Raw genomic sequence first — 14,215 nt, 5'->3', positions numbered from 1 at the left:
CAACATGGGCAATAATAACTGCTCATAAACTTCTATGACTAAATACATAATTCGTTTATGAAGAGGGCATTCATAGGAAGTGTTTACCAGGGCTTCTTCAGCATAGTTATGGTAATGTGAATCTCGGAGGGAAATGCCAGGCATGTCAATGAGATCTGCAGTGATCTGCATGTTCCAGTTCAGACACACTGGAACGATAGCTACCATGGGAGGTCCGGAACTTTTGTCACAAGAAACAACCCTGGCCTGGTGTTTTTAGGCATCGGTTCCACAAAGCAAGGGGGGAAAGTGAATGTATGAGAGAGAGAGAGAGAGAAGGAAAGAGATAGAGAGGCAGAGAGAGAGAGAAAGAAAGAGGGAGAGAGAGGGAGGCAGAGCAAGAGAGAGGCAAAGAGAGTGTGTATGTGAGAGAGAGAAAGAGAGAGAGAGAGAGAGTGAGAGGGGGAGACAGAATGACAGAGAACAAGAGAGAAAGAGAGGGAGAGAGTGTGTGTGTGAGAGAGAGAGACAGAGACAGAAAGAGAGAAATGTGTGAGAGAGAGAAAGAAAGAGAGAGAGAGACAGAGACAGAAAGAGAGAAATGTGTGAGAGAGAGAAAGAGAGAGAGAGAAAGAGAGAGAGAGAGAGAGAAAGAGATGGAGAGAGTTGTGTGGCTCCTTCCCTATGAAAGCATGCACAGCAGTTGTATAACAGTTCTGTCAGCCAAGTGAACTGCAATATTCCAGACGCTGAGGAGCAGCGAGGAGGAAGATTAACCCCATGTGAGTCCGGATCAGCTAGTCTGGGTATACCACACTGAACTGAGGAAAACACTGCTGAGCACAGTGTTCAGGCTGGTTGAACCAGGCTAGCTGTGACCAGCTGGGAGTCCAGGCAGCCATAGTTAGAGCAGATGGACTGGAGGTTCCTCTTATTCGCCCCTTCCAAGCTCAGACCACTGCCATTTATATGCCTTAGAGTGGATTTAGCTGGGATAAACGATTTGTGGTTCGACGGCGGTGGCTTACTGCTTAATGGCAGTTTTTTATTGACAGGCATTTTTCTGTATGTATTTCAGTATAGCAGAAAGCCCACTGTTGATGAACAAATGAAACTGGCAAAGTATGTACGAGGATGTTTCTGTATGTGTCTGTATACAAGGATATTTTTTTTAGGGAAACCATTTTCAACTGACAGCACTCAGAGTCGGCACTCTATCAAACAAATTGATGACACTTGTACATGGAGGGCTCACAGTATTGGTTAGCTATGATGGTGGGTGTTTCCCCTTTACCTGTCTTGTCGTCGAACCTCCACACAGGGACACTGGTGGCTGTCTGCAGGGGTGTGTCTAAGGGCAGGGGGATGCAGATATGGACGGGGTCCCACACCTGAACACCTGTTCCGTTACGACTGAAAAGCTGGGCATTGACTGCCGCCACTGCTGTCAGCTCCACCCAGCTACTATTAGCCCCTGGGGAGAGACGACACAAAGGTCTTTAGACCACACACCAGTGTGGTGTAGAACCCAACAGTAGAAAATCCCCAAACAAGGCTTGCTACCATGCTAATGCTACCATCATCGTGCAAATATCCCAATATTCATCATCATCGTCATGGTTGACCTGGTTTCCTAGTCGGAAGAGTCTTTCCAACAGACACTATCCATTGGCTTCTCATCATTCATGACACTCAGACATAATACTATGTAATCAAACTTTTCCCCTGGTTTCCTACCATCACTTCTCATCATTCTGGAGTTTTTGACAGAAATCTATTTCGGTCAAAATCTCTGGATTTTCCACTTGAGCAATTCTACTTTTTCAGCCAGTCTTTTACCCATGTACTTTCCCTCCATCCTTTCTTCTCTTCCTATCTCATCTCCTGTTTCCCTCCTTCCCTCTCCTTTTCAACCCTCGCTGTTCTCCTCCCTCCTTCTCTCACCCTCCCTCCCTCTGTCCACCCTCTCTTCTTCCTCCTCTCTCTCCATCCCTCCCTCCCACCCTCCATCCCCTCCCTTTATGTCTCACCTGTGGCATTGCTCTCCAGGCCCAGTGGGTAGGGGAAACCTCCTATCTCATACTGACTCTGTGCAGAGGTCAGCACAGCAGAGAGCTCTGGGTTGGTAGAGTTGAGGGCCAGAGCCACTGCTTTCCTCTGGAGCTGTATCCATGGCTGGTTTTTGACACCTGGAGGGGGAAGGGGTGAGAGAGGGGAAAAGTGGGGAAAAGTGGGGGAAGGAAGGGAAAGAGAGAGGGAGTCTGTGAGATTGGGGGTGCAACTGAAGAAGAAGCATAAAGGTTACAGCATTGCTGTGGCAATCATATGGCCTATGAAAGTTGATCATCCAAAGTGAAGAGTTGAAGACAGTTTTCATGAATTGTAGATAGTACTGTTTAGAATCCTAGTAATAATAAAATACAAATATTTCCTCCCCACAAAACAGTTTAAGACAGACACTAAATAATGTATCTATAATTTATTCAGATTATACAGAAACAACTACAGGATCAACCCAACCCTCAATTGAAATGACAACCAAGCACACATACAGTACAGTAGGAGCATCCAGGGATAGTGGCAGCTAGCAGGATTTGTTGGTCTATAGTAAGACAATAGAGACTAACCCTGCATGTTGGACAAGTCCCCTAGTCTCCCTGCCTGTCATACTATAATCCCATTCTCCCTGTTTGATTTGGCTTGCCACAAAGGAAAAAAGAGGCCTAAAAATACACTGGCACCTCGTAACGGTGTAACATGTCTGATATGATTAGTATTTGGTGAGCATGGGTCCTGATCTGTGCAGACAGCCAGGCAAGCGTGTCCACGCAGAGGGTCTATATACTATACTGAACACCCCAGGCCGGCTGTATTGTAGCATCCATCTCTATCTCTTTCTCATCTCTCTTTCTCTACTGAACTATGTGTATCCATTCCATGCCTGTGCTCATCGTTCCATTCCACCTCATCTCTAGAGTAGCTTGTTGCCACTTCTTTTCTCAGGTTCTCTTTGTCAATCTCAGTGAAACATGTGACACTTTCCATGTCCCTGAATTGGACATTACATCTCTCACTTATCTTTTTTCTACTCTCATTCACAGCATAGTTGTTGTTGTTGACATTGTCAAATTACTCAAGCATAGATTGGTCACAAATGTTCTAATTTGGCACACAGAAACTAGATGCCATAAGTAACTTGGTCAAAAAGAATGCCACCGATTGCTATAAGCGGTCTAACTTAAACCCTCATATCTAAAGACTTCAAACTTTGTATGTAGGTGTCTTTCCTCATCCTGAACAAATTTGCCTCAAAGACCCATTAGGTCTGTCAGGATGGATTTTCCTCCATCTTGGAACATCGTCAGACTCACCTGACTCCATCACTTCCCTGATTACCTTCCCTATATATGTCACCCCCTTTGGTTCCTTCCCCAGGCGTTATTGTTTCTGTTCCTGTGTCAGTTCTGTGCGTTGTTCGTGTTTCCTGTTTAATATTATGTTACGTTTATTTATTAAAACACTCACTCCCTGAAATTGCTTTTTTTTTTGTTTCGGTGGAAATGACGTCAGGTCCGGGAGCTGCTACAGGCTCTCTCATGCCTCAGCCAGATCGTCAGGCTCCCCTGCCTCAGATGGCTCGTCGGGCTTTCATACCTTTGCCGGATCGCCAGGCTCCCCTGCATCAGAGGGTTTTTCAGGTTCCTGTGCCCCTGCTGGAGACAGGTTCCCGCACATCAGCAGGGGTAACCGGTCCGCTCCTGTTCCCCGGGATCGTCACTTTAGTTGGCGTCCTGGGGCTGGAGCCGAACATGCCGGGGAGGGGGTACCGTCACGCATGCTCTCTCTCAGGCGCTCTAGGTCGCCATGCTCCCACGTCTCAGCCGGACTGCCAGGTTTCCCGTGCCTCAGCAGAGGTCCGCTCCTGATCCCCGGGATTGTCATTTTGGTCGGTGTCCTGCGGCCGGAGACGCGCGTTGGGGAGAAGGTACTGTCACGTGTGCTCCCTCTCCGGCCTCTAGGTCACCAGGCTGCTCGTTACTTCCGGGTTTGAAGCGAGTAGTCGTGCTGCACTTCGCTCCGCAGGTAATATTACATTTCATTACATTACAACGGTTTGATTTGTTTGATCTGAGCAATTTTTTAGCTAGCTACATAGCCGTCTTTGTATCAAAGATAATTGTGTAGTTTAGAGTAATTATCGAGGTTAGCTAGCCAGCTATTTTCGTCCTCCGCGACGCGTTCTCCAAACTCAGTCAACACTGCTAGCTAGCCAACTTCTACCGACTAGCAGCACTGTAGAAACTAATACATTACAACGGAACGATTTGATTAGTGTAGTGTTAGCTAGCTACATAGTTGTCTTTGCTGTCTTTGTATCTAAGATAATTGTGTAGTTTAGAGTAATTATCGAGGTTAGCTAGCCAGCTATTTTCGTCCGCCGCGACGCGACACCGTTCTCCAGATTTAGTCAACACACCTAGTCAACATCAAACCCACTGCTAGCTAGCCAACCTTTACCGACTAGCAGCACTGTCGAAACTAATACATTACAACGGAACGATTTGACTAGTGTAGTGTTAGCTAGCTACATAGTTGTCTTTGTCATAGTTTGATAATTGTGTAGTTTAGAGTAATTATCGAGGTTAGCTAGCCAGCTATTTTCGTCCCCCGCGACACCATCTTCCAAACCTAGCCAACTATTACCGACGAGCAGCATTGTAGAAACTAAATACATTACAAAGGAACGTCTTGATTAGTGTTATGTTAGCTAGCTACATCGTTGCCTTTGTATCATGATAAAGGTGTAGTACTGAAACTATCGAGGTTACCTAGCCAGCTACACTTTCAAACAAAGTCAACAACGCAGCCACTGCTAGTTAGCCTACTTCACCAGCCAGCAGTACTGTATCATTTTAGTCTTTTTAGTCAATAAGATTTTTGCAACGTAAGCTTAACTTTCTGAACATTCGAGACGTGTAGTCCACTTGTCATTCCAATCTCCTTTGCATTAGCGTAGCCTCTTCTGTAGCTTGTCAACTATGTGTCTGTCTATCCCTGTTCTCTCCCCTCTGCACAGGCCATACAAACGCTTCACACCGCGTGGCCGCTGCCACTCTAACCTGGTGGTCCCAGCGCGCACGACCCACGTGGAGATCCAGGTTTCCGGCAGCCTCTGGAACTGCCGGTCTGCGGCCAACAAGGTAGAGTTCATCTCAGCCTATGCTACCCTCCAGTCCCTCGACTTCTTGGCGCTGACGGAAACATGGATTACCACAGAAAACACTGCTACTCCTACTGCTCTCTCCTCGTCTGCCCATGTGTTCTCGCATACCCCGAGAGCATCTGGCCAGCGGGGTGGTGGCACTGGAATCCTCATCTCTCCCAAGTGGACATTCTCTCTTTCTCCCCTGACCCATCTGTCTATCGCCTCCTTTGAATTCCATGCTGTCACAGTTACCAGCCCTTTCAAGCTTAACATCCTTATCATTTATCGCCCTCCAGGTTCCCTTGGAGAGTTCATCAATGAGCTTGACGCCTTGATAAGTTCCTTTCCTGAGGATGGCTCACCTCTCACAGTTCTGGGTGACTTTAACCTCCCCACGTCTACCTTTGACTCATTCCTCTCTGCCTCCTTCTTTCCACTCCTCTCCTCTTTTGACCTCACCCTCTCACCTTCCCCCCCACTCACAAGGCAGGCAATACCCTTGACCTCATCTTTACTAGATGATGTTCTTCCATTAATCTCATTGCAACTCCCCTCCAAGTCTCCGACCACTACCTTGTATCCTTTTCCCTCTCGCTCTCCTCCAACACTTCTCACTCTGCCCCTACTCGGATGGTATTGCGCCGTCGCAACCATCGCTCTCTCTCTCTCCCGCTACTCTCTCCTCTTCCATCCTATCATCTCTTCCCTCTGCTCAAACCTTCTCCAACCTATCTCCTGATTCTGCCTCCTCAACCCTCCTCTCCTCCCTTTCTGCATCCTTTGACTCTCTATGTCCCCTATCCTCCAGGCCGGCTCGGTCTTCCCCTCCTGCTCCGTGGCTCGACGACTCATTGCGAGCTCACAGAACAGCGCTCCGGGCAGCCGAGCGGAAATGGAGGAAAACTCCCTGCGGACCTGGCATCCCTTCAGTCCCTCCTCTCTACATTTTCCTCTTCTGTTTCTGCTGCTAAAGCCACTTTCTACCACTCTAAATTCCAAGCATCTGCCTCTAACCCTAGGAAGCTCTTTGCCATATTCTCCTCCCTCCTGAATTCTCCCCCCCCCTCCTCCCTCTCTGCGGATGACTTCGTCAACCATTTTGAAAAGAAGGTCGACGACATCCGATCCTTGTTTGTTAAGTCAAACGACACCGCTGGTCCTGCTCACACTGCCCTACCCTGTGCTTTGACCTCTTTCTCCCCTCTCTCTCCAGATGAAATCTCACGTCTTGTGACGGCCGGCCGCCCAACAACCTGCCCGCTTGACCCTATCCCCTCCTCTCTTCTCCAGATCATTTCTGGAGACCTTCTCCCTTACCTCACCTCGCTCATCAACTCATCCTTGACCGCTGGCTACGTCCCTTCCGTCTTCAAGAGAGCAAGAGTTGCACCCCTTCTGAAAAAACCTACACTCGATCCCTCCGATGTCAACAACTACAGACCAGTATCCCTTCTTTCTTTTCTCTCCAAAACTCTTGAACGTGCCGTCCTTGGCTATCTCTCTCAGAATGACCTTCTTGATCCAAATCAGTCAGGTTTGAAGACTGGTCATTCAACTGAGACTGCTCTTCTCTGTGTCAGGGAGGCTCTCCGCACTGCTAAAGCTAACTCTCTCTCCTCTGCTCTCATCCTTCTAGACCTATCTGCTGCCTTTGATACTGTGAAACACCAGATCCTCCTCTCCACCCTCTCCGAGTTGGGCATCTCCGGCGCGGCCCACGCTTGGATTGCGTCCTACCTGACAGGTCGCTCCTACCAGGTGGCGTGGCGAGAATCTGTCTCCGCACCACGTGCTCTCACCACTGGTGTCCCCCAGGGCTCTGTTCTAGGCCCTCTCCTATTCTCGCTATACACCAAGTCAATTGGCTCTATCATATCCTCACATGGTCTCTCCTATCATTGCTATGCAGACGACACTCAATTAATCTTCTCCTTTCCCCCTTCTGATAACCAGGTGGCGAATCGCATCTCTGCATGTCTGGCAGACATATCAGTGTGGATGACGGATCACCACCTCAAGCTGAACCTCGGCAAGACGGAGCTGCTTTTCCTCCCGGGGAAGGACTGCCCGTTCCATGATTTCGCCATCACGGTTGACAACTCCATTGTGTCCTCCTCCCAGAATGCTAAGAACCTTGGCGTGACCCTGGACAACACCCTGTCGTTCTCCACTAACATAAAGGCGGTGACCCGATGCTGTAGGTTCATGCTCTACAACATTCGCAGAGTACGACCCTGCCTCACACAGGAAGCGGCGCAGGTCCTAATCCAGGCACTTGTCATCTCCCGTCTGGATTACTGCAACTCGCTGTTGGCTGGGCTCCCTGCCTGTGCCATTAAACCCCTACAACTCATCCAGAACGCCGCAGCCCGTCTGGTGTTCAACATTCCCAAGTTCTCTCACGTCACCCCGCTCCTCCGCTCTCTCCACTGGCTTCCAGTTGAAGCTCGCATCCGCTACAAGACCATGGTGCTTGCCTACGGAGCCGTCAGGGGAACGGCACCTCCGTACCTTCAGGCTCTGATCAGTCCCTACACCCAAACGAGGGCACTGCGCTCATCCACCTCTGGCCTGCTGGCCCCCCTACCTCTGAGGAAGCACAGTTCCCGCTCAGCCCAGTCAAAACTGTTCGCTGCTCTGGCACCCCTATGGTGGAACAAGCTCCCTCACGACGCCAGGACAGCGGAGTCAATCACCACCTTCCGGAGACACCTGAAACCCCACCTCTTTAAGGAATACCTGGGATAGGATAAAGTAATCCTTCTAACCCCCCCTAAAAGATTTAGATGCACTATTGTAAAGTGGTTGTTCCACTGGATATCATAAGGTGAATGCACCAATTTGTAAGTCGCTCTGGATAAGAGCGTCTGCTAAATGACTTAAATGTAAATGTATGTTATGGTGCACACCTGCCACCATCGTTACACGCACCTGCACATCATCAGACTCACCTGGACTCCATTACTTCCCTGATTAACTTCCCGATATACAGTTGACTGATGTCTTGAGATGCTGCTTCAATATATCCACATAATTTTCCTGCCTTATGAAGCCATCTATTTTGTGAAGTGCACCAGTCCCTCCTGCAGCAAAGCACCCCCACAACATGATGCTCCCACCACCTTGCTTCACGGTTGAGATGGTGTTCTTCGACTTCCTCCAAACATAACGATGGTCATTATGGTCAAACAGTTCTATTTTTGTTTTATCAGACCAGAGGACATTTCTCCAAAAAGTACAATCTTTGTCCCCATGTGCAGTTGAAAACCGTAGTCAGTTTTTTTTAATGGCAGTTTTGGAGCAGTGGCTTCTTCCTTGCTGAGCGGCCTTTCAGGTTATGTCAATATAGGACTCGTTTTACTGTGGATATAGATACTTTTGTACCTGTTTCCTCCAGCATCTTCACAAGGTCCTTTGCTGTTAACAGTTCTGGGATTGATTTGCACTTTTGCTGGAGGAAACAGGTACAAAGTACGTTCATCTCTAGGAGACAGAACACGTCTCCTTCCTGAGCGGTATGACAGCTGCGTGGTCCCATGGTGTTTATACTTGCGTACTATTGTTTGTACAAATGAACGTGGTACCTTCAGACGTTTGGAAATTTCTCCCAAGGATGAACCAGACTTGAGGTCTATAATTTTTTTTTCTGAGGTCTTGGCTGATTTCTTTTGATTTTCCCATGACGTCAAGCAAAGAGGCACTGAGTTTGAAGGTAGGCCTTGAAATACATCCACAGGTACACCTCCAATTGACTCAAATGATGTCAATTAGCCTATCAGAATCTTCTAAAGCCATGACATAATTTTCTGGAATTTTCCGAGCTGTTTAAAGGCACAGTCAACTTAGTGTATGTAAACTTCTGACCCACTGGAATTGTGATACAGTTAATTATAAGTGAAATAATCTGTCTGTAAACAGTTGTTGGAAAAATGACTTGTGTCATGCACAAAGTAGATGTCCTAACCGACTTATCAAAACTATAGTTTGTTAACAAGAAATTTGTGGAGTGGTTGAAAAACAAGTTTTAATGACTCCAACATAAGTCTATGTAAACTTCCGACTTCAACTGTATGTCACTCCCTTCGGTTCCTTCCCCAGGTGTTATTGTTTCTGTTCCTGTGTCAGTTCTGTGCGTTGTTCGTGTTTCTTATTTTTGTGTTCAATTGGCATGCTGACTGTCCACCAGAGCTGTTGCAGTACGTCCAACCAGCCTCAAAACCACAGACCATGTGCAACTACTCGAGCCCAGGACCGCCTCATCAAGCTTCTTCACCTGCGGAATCATCTGAGACCAGCCAGACAGCTGATTAAACTAATTTCTGCACAAACTGTCAGAAACCGTCTCAGGGAAGCTCATCTGCATGCTCGTCGTCCTGGGTCCTGACCTGACTGCAGTTCAGCATCGTAACCGACTTCAGTGGGCAAATGCTCACCTTCGATGGCCACTGGCACGCTGGAGAAATGTGCTCTTCACGGATGAATCCCGGTTTCAACTGTACCGGGCAGATGGAAGACAGTGTGTATGCCTTTGTGTGGGCGAGTGGTTTGTTAATGTCAATGTTGTGAACAAAGTGCCCCATGGTGGCAGTGGCAGGCATAAGCTACAGACAACAAACACAATTGCATTTTATCGATGGCAATTCAAATGCATAGAGATACCATGACGAGATCCTGAAGCGTACTGTCGTGCCGTTCAGCCGCCGACATCGCCTCATATTTCAGCATGATAACACACGCCCACATGTTGCAAGGATCTGTACTCAATTCCTGGAAACTGAAAATGGCCCAGTTCTTACTCACCAGAGTATGTTTGGGATGCTCTGGATCAACATGTACGACAGCGTATACCAGTTCCCGCCAATATCCAGCAACTTCGCACAGCCATTGAAGAGGAGTGGGACAACAGACCCCAGGACACAATCAACAGTCTGATCAACTCTATACGAAGGAGATGTGGTGGTCAAACATGATACTGACTGGTTTTCTGAGCCATGCACCTATATATATATTTTTTAAAGGTATCTGTGACCAACAGACACATCTCTGTATTCCCAGTCAAGTGAAATCCATAGATTTGGGCCTAATGAATTTATTTCAATTGACTGATTTCTTATATGAACTGTAGCTCAGTAAAATCATAGAAATTGTTGCATGTTGCATTATATTTTTGTTCAGTGTAAATCCTTTGTAAATCCACTCCAGAATCAACCTGCAACTTTTTAGGTGATCAAAGACATTACCATGATAAACAATTACGTTTGGCATTGATATTTTTTTTTAAATCTGGAAACTATTAACAATTAACTTTTTTGACTATATAATGCTAATGCTTAAAATAATCATAAAACTTTTTCTTCGCATAGACTAAAATTCAGATTCACTCCAACTTTGGTCTTTGAACTCATCACAAAAGTTCCTCAAGAGATTGAGAAAATAATGTTGATGCATTGAAAGACGGCCACACTATACCAGTAGATATAAAATATATAAATCTTCCTCTCATGAACCATATAACCAAATTATACTAAATGGTACATTTCTTAACATAGTTTGAGAAAAAAAGCTAAGGGATTGGCCAAAAGATGGCTGAGTTATTGACAAATAAAAAAATAGAATTTTACATGTCCATTTAAACCACTGTAAATCCACCCCATAGTGGTCTATGAACTTGAAACTTGCCATCGCTATAATGGACATCCCTAAATGAACCACACCGAATTCGGTATTGATATCTCAAAACACTAGGACACTATTAACAACTCATTCCTTGCATGTGTAACGCTAATGCTCCAAATCATCTGCAATCATCTCCTCATGAACCATATGTCAGATTCACTACGGATTTTGTTTTTAGACTCATTACATCAGTCTTTAATGTTTTTGAGAAAAAATTGTTTCAGGACCGTGGACAGATACGTGATCCATCCCCGTTCGCCAAGTTTAGAATTGTCAACTAATAGAAAATAGTCATAGAAGACTATTGCGACCACTGCTCCAGATCACTTGATATCCACCACAAGGGTAAGAGAAGAGGGAGAGAGGGGAGAGGAACAGAGAGGGAGACAGAGAGACTTGACTCAACTCAAACTAAAATGTCTATCGTACAGCAGAATGTGTGTGTCCGACTCCAACCCCCACACCTAAATAGATAAGAGCATTAATCATGTGCGCACCGCTTACAAAGCAGAGCTCAGAGTTCTCCATGCAGAATACGGCCTGTGCCACCCAACTAAATCCAACAAAGTGGACTCACCTCCCACCAAAGCATTAGAAATAATACACTGCAGCACACAATACATTTTGTTTTGCATGTTTTAACTTTGTGTTGTCTATGTGTGTCATTTGTTTAATTAAATTGTATTTTAATACAAACCTTGGTTGTCATGTCCTCCATGACGCTGTCATCTCTCAGTGTCCTTACCCATTCCCTCAGCACATTGGCAAATTCGAGGGTACCTAGTGCACTTGCCTTAGTGCTCTGTATGGTCCTGGCTACTGCCTCACAGGGCCCGAACAGTGCTTCCCTACACAGTATGCAAAAATACGTTATTTCCTTGATCGCCTGTTTGTGCAGTCCCCCGATTCTTGCACTCATTTCCCCTTTGACACTCTTGTCACTCTTGTCATCCTTCAGAATGTCAAGTGTGGAGAGGAGAGCGCTGTATGCGGAGATGACACGCAAGATTGGCTTTCGTGCGCATGCACCACCTGGATCTTGGTCACTACTTCTTCCACACAAAAAAGTGACTCGTACAACTGTTGGCGCTTGTGTGACTCCCGTATGACAAATGCCACACCCTGCACAAAGTTTAGCATGTCAGCCACAAGGCTCACCTCGTGTGCAGACTCACCTCGCACGCAACGTCTTGCTAAACCAGATCCAGGGAACACAGTTCACATAGGGTCGAGCCTGCACTCCTGAAAAGCGGTCTGACGTTAATTGCTCCATCAAAAGCAACCTTGGAGCCGTCACACACAAGAACAGAGTTTCAGCCGTAGAGTCGGGGGCATTATAGATCCCCAAAACCCGGTGTGACTCCAGGTTCTGGTCAACGTACTGGAGATTGCATGAATATTGTTCAGTGGTGCCAATCACTTCATAGAAGGGACACTCTGGTACGCGCGGCACAAGCTCCCTCTGCATGGCGTGAGACAGTTGTTATATGATCTTATTCTGAATGGTATCCAACATCCAGTTGTCTCTTCTCATAACTCATTCCAGTTCCTTGGGTAGATTGTATGTGTGTTCTATGATCAACTTGTAAAGCACACCATTACGAGTTGTGTTTAGTCTCTGAACATGACTCCCTTGTAGGCTTGGGCGGTATCCAAATGTTCATATCGTTATAACGTCCTTCTCTCATTTATGTTATTACCATTATTGCATACAAAAACGTAAGAAACGCCCATTGGGCCTCTATTACCAGAATGCTAATAAAATTAGCACAAACTTATAGAGAAATCACATAGATGCTGTTAGCTAAATGCTAACATAAACGAATTACAAAGACAGGCAAATCCAGCTCATAAAGTTAGACAAGCATAGCTAGTAGCTATGATGGAAGAGAAGAACGTGTACACAAAGCAGAGGGGAGATGATTGGAGGAGAGAAAAAAGCACAGGGAAAAAATGGCAACTGTACATATAACTCATCTAGCACTCTTTGACTTCTGGCAGAAAACCATTATCAGATATCTAATGTCAAATATATGGTACAGAATTGCATACAAGTATAACTTCAACACCTCATGTGCGCCGCACAACAGACTCGCCGATAGATATATAACGCTATGGACTCACCAGATCCCGCTTTCTCCCATTGTGCTATTTACAAACAAACGTGCCTGGCTCAACTGTTCTGGGGAACTATGGTAAACTTCATAATGTAAAATAATGTGACAGGTGAAATGAAGAACGGAATCTGCTTTATCTCCTAACATATGGCACAAGTTGGCTGCAGGTATTTACTTAAAATGTAGCTACAAATATTCAAATGTAAAGAAAAACTTAGTTTAGATGGTATTGGCAGTATTGAAAAACCATCCTGTGGCTTTTTCCAAATACCATGGTATATGCTCAAGGCTACTACTTGCTTGGGGTCTAGATTAGATGGTTGCAGACAAGGTCGTTTTTTATTGATCTGTTTATCAGAGTCAGCAGTAGCCAATAGGCCTATACTAACCTGCCATTTTTGTTGTATTAAAAAAGATTCTGCTAATGTCTCCAGTCATATAAAGTGTAGTAGAATTGCATTAAATGTGTTTATATACACAAAAAGAAAGGAGAAGAAACTGATATAGCCTATAGCCTAGGCCTACTCTACGCCACTACACACTCAGTCATGCATTGAACATTGCAGTCTTTTTTTGTGAACAATGATTGAGTTATTCTATTAGCTTAAATTATGACTATCTAATCTACATTAAGAATAATAGGCTATTTTACATGAATCTGCAAATGTGATGATAGATAGATGTATGAAACGCTTGATTTATTATAATTTTCCCTAATATACCAATACACTTACACTGAAAATATTTCACTAATCTTAAAGGGATACTTTGGTATGTTGGCCATGATGCCCTTTATCTACTTCCCCAGAGTTAGATGAACTCATGGGTAAATTTTGTATGCCTTTGTGTCCAGTATGAAGGAAGTTAGAGGTAGTTTCGCGAGCCAATGCTAACTAGTGTTAGCGTAATGGCTGAAAGTCTATGGGTATCTGCTAGCATGCTATAAGATACCCTAGGTCTATGGGTACATGCTAGCATGCTAGCAGATACGCATAGAATTCCAGCCATTAGCGCAACTACATTTAACTTAAAATCATACAAATGGTATCTACGAGTTCATCTGACTCTGTGGAAGTAGATAAAGGGCTCCTCACTGCCAAAATGTAAACATAAACCATTAGGCAAATTGACCCAGAATTGGTATATGTGACTCACCACCTGGATTCGGTCTTATGTAGAAAAGTTTTAAATTGTGTTTTTAACATTGGATAAAAGTAGACTCAGAGCTACAAAATGG

General features: G+C 45.5%; 1 protein-coding gene across 2 annotated transcripts in view; it reads right to left on the bottom strand.

Moving 5' to 3' along the window:
* The window catches only part of LOC106607454 (protein FAM171A2-like), an 85,011-nt gene that overhangs the window by 15,771 nt on the left and 55,025 nt on the right, over positions 1–14,215 (bottom strand). For both annotated transcript variants that reach the window (XM_045720642.1, XM_045720641.1), the window contains 2 exons: positions 2,010–2,168; positions 1,274–1,453 (listed from right to left, as the gene is read on the bottom strand). In XM_045720642.1, the coding sequence (XP_045576598.1) occupies positions 1,274–1,453; positions 2,010–2,168 (339 nt within the window). The remainder of the gene's footprint in view (positions 1–1,273; positions 1,454–2,009; positions 2,169–14,215) is intronic.

This window comes from Salmo salar, chromosome ssa06 (genome assembly GCF_905237065.1).
Source record: "Salmo salar chromosome ssa06, Ssal_v3.1, whole genome shotgun sequence".
Classification (NCBI taxonomy): Eukaryota; Metazoa; Chordata; class Actinopteri; order Salmoniformes; family Salmonidae; genus Salmo; species Salmo salar.
Note: the sequence above shows the minus strand (reverse complement) of the source record. Positions and strands in the feature narration are given on the sequence as shown.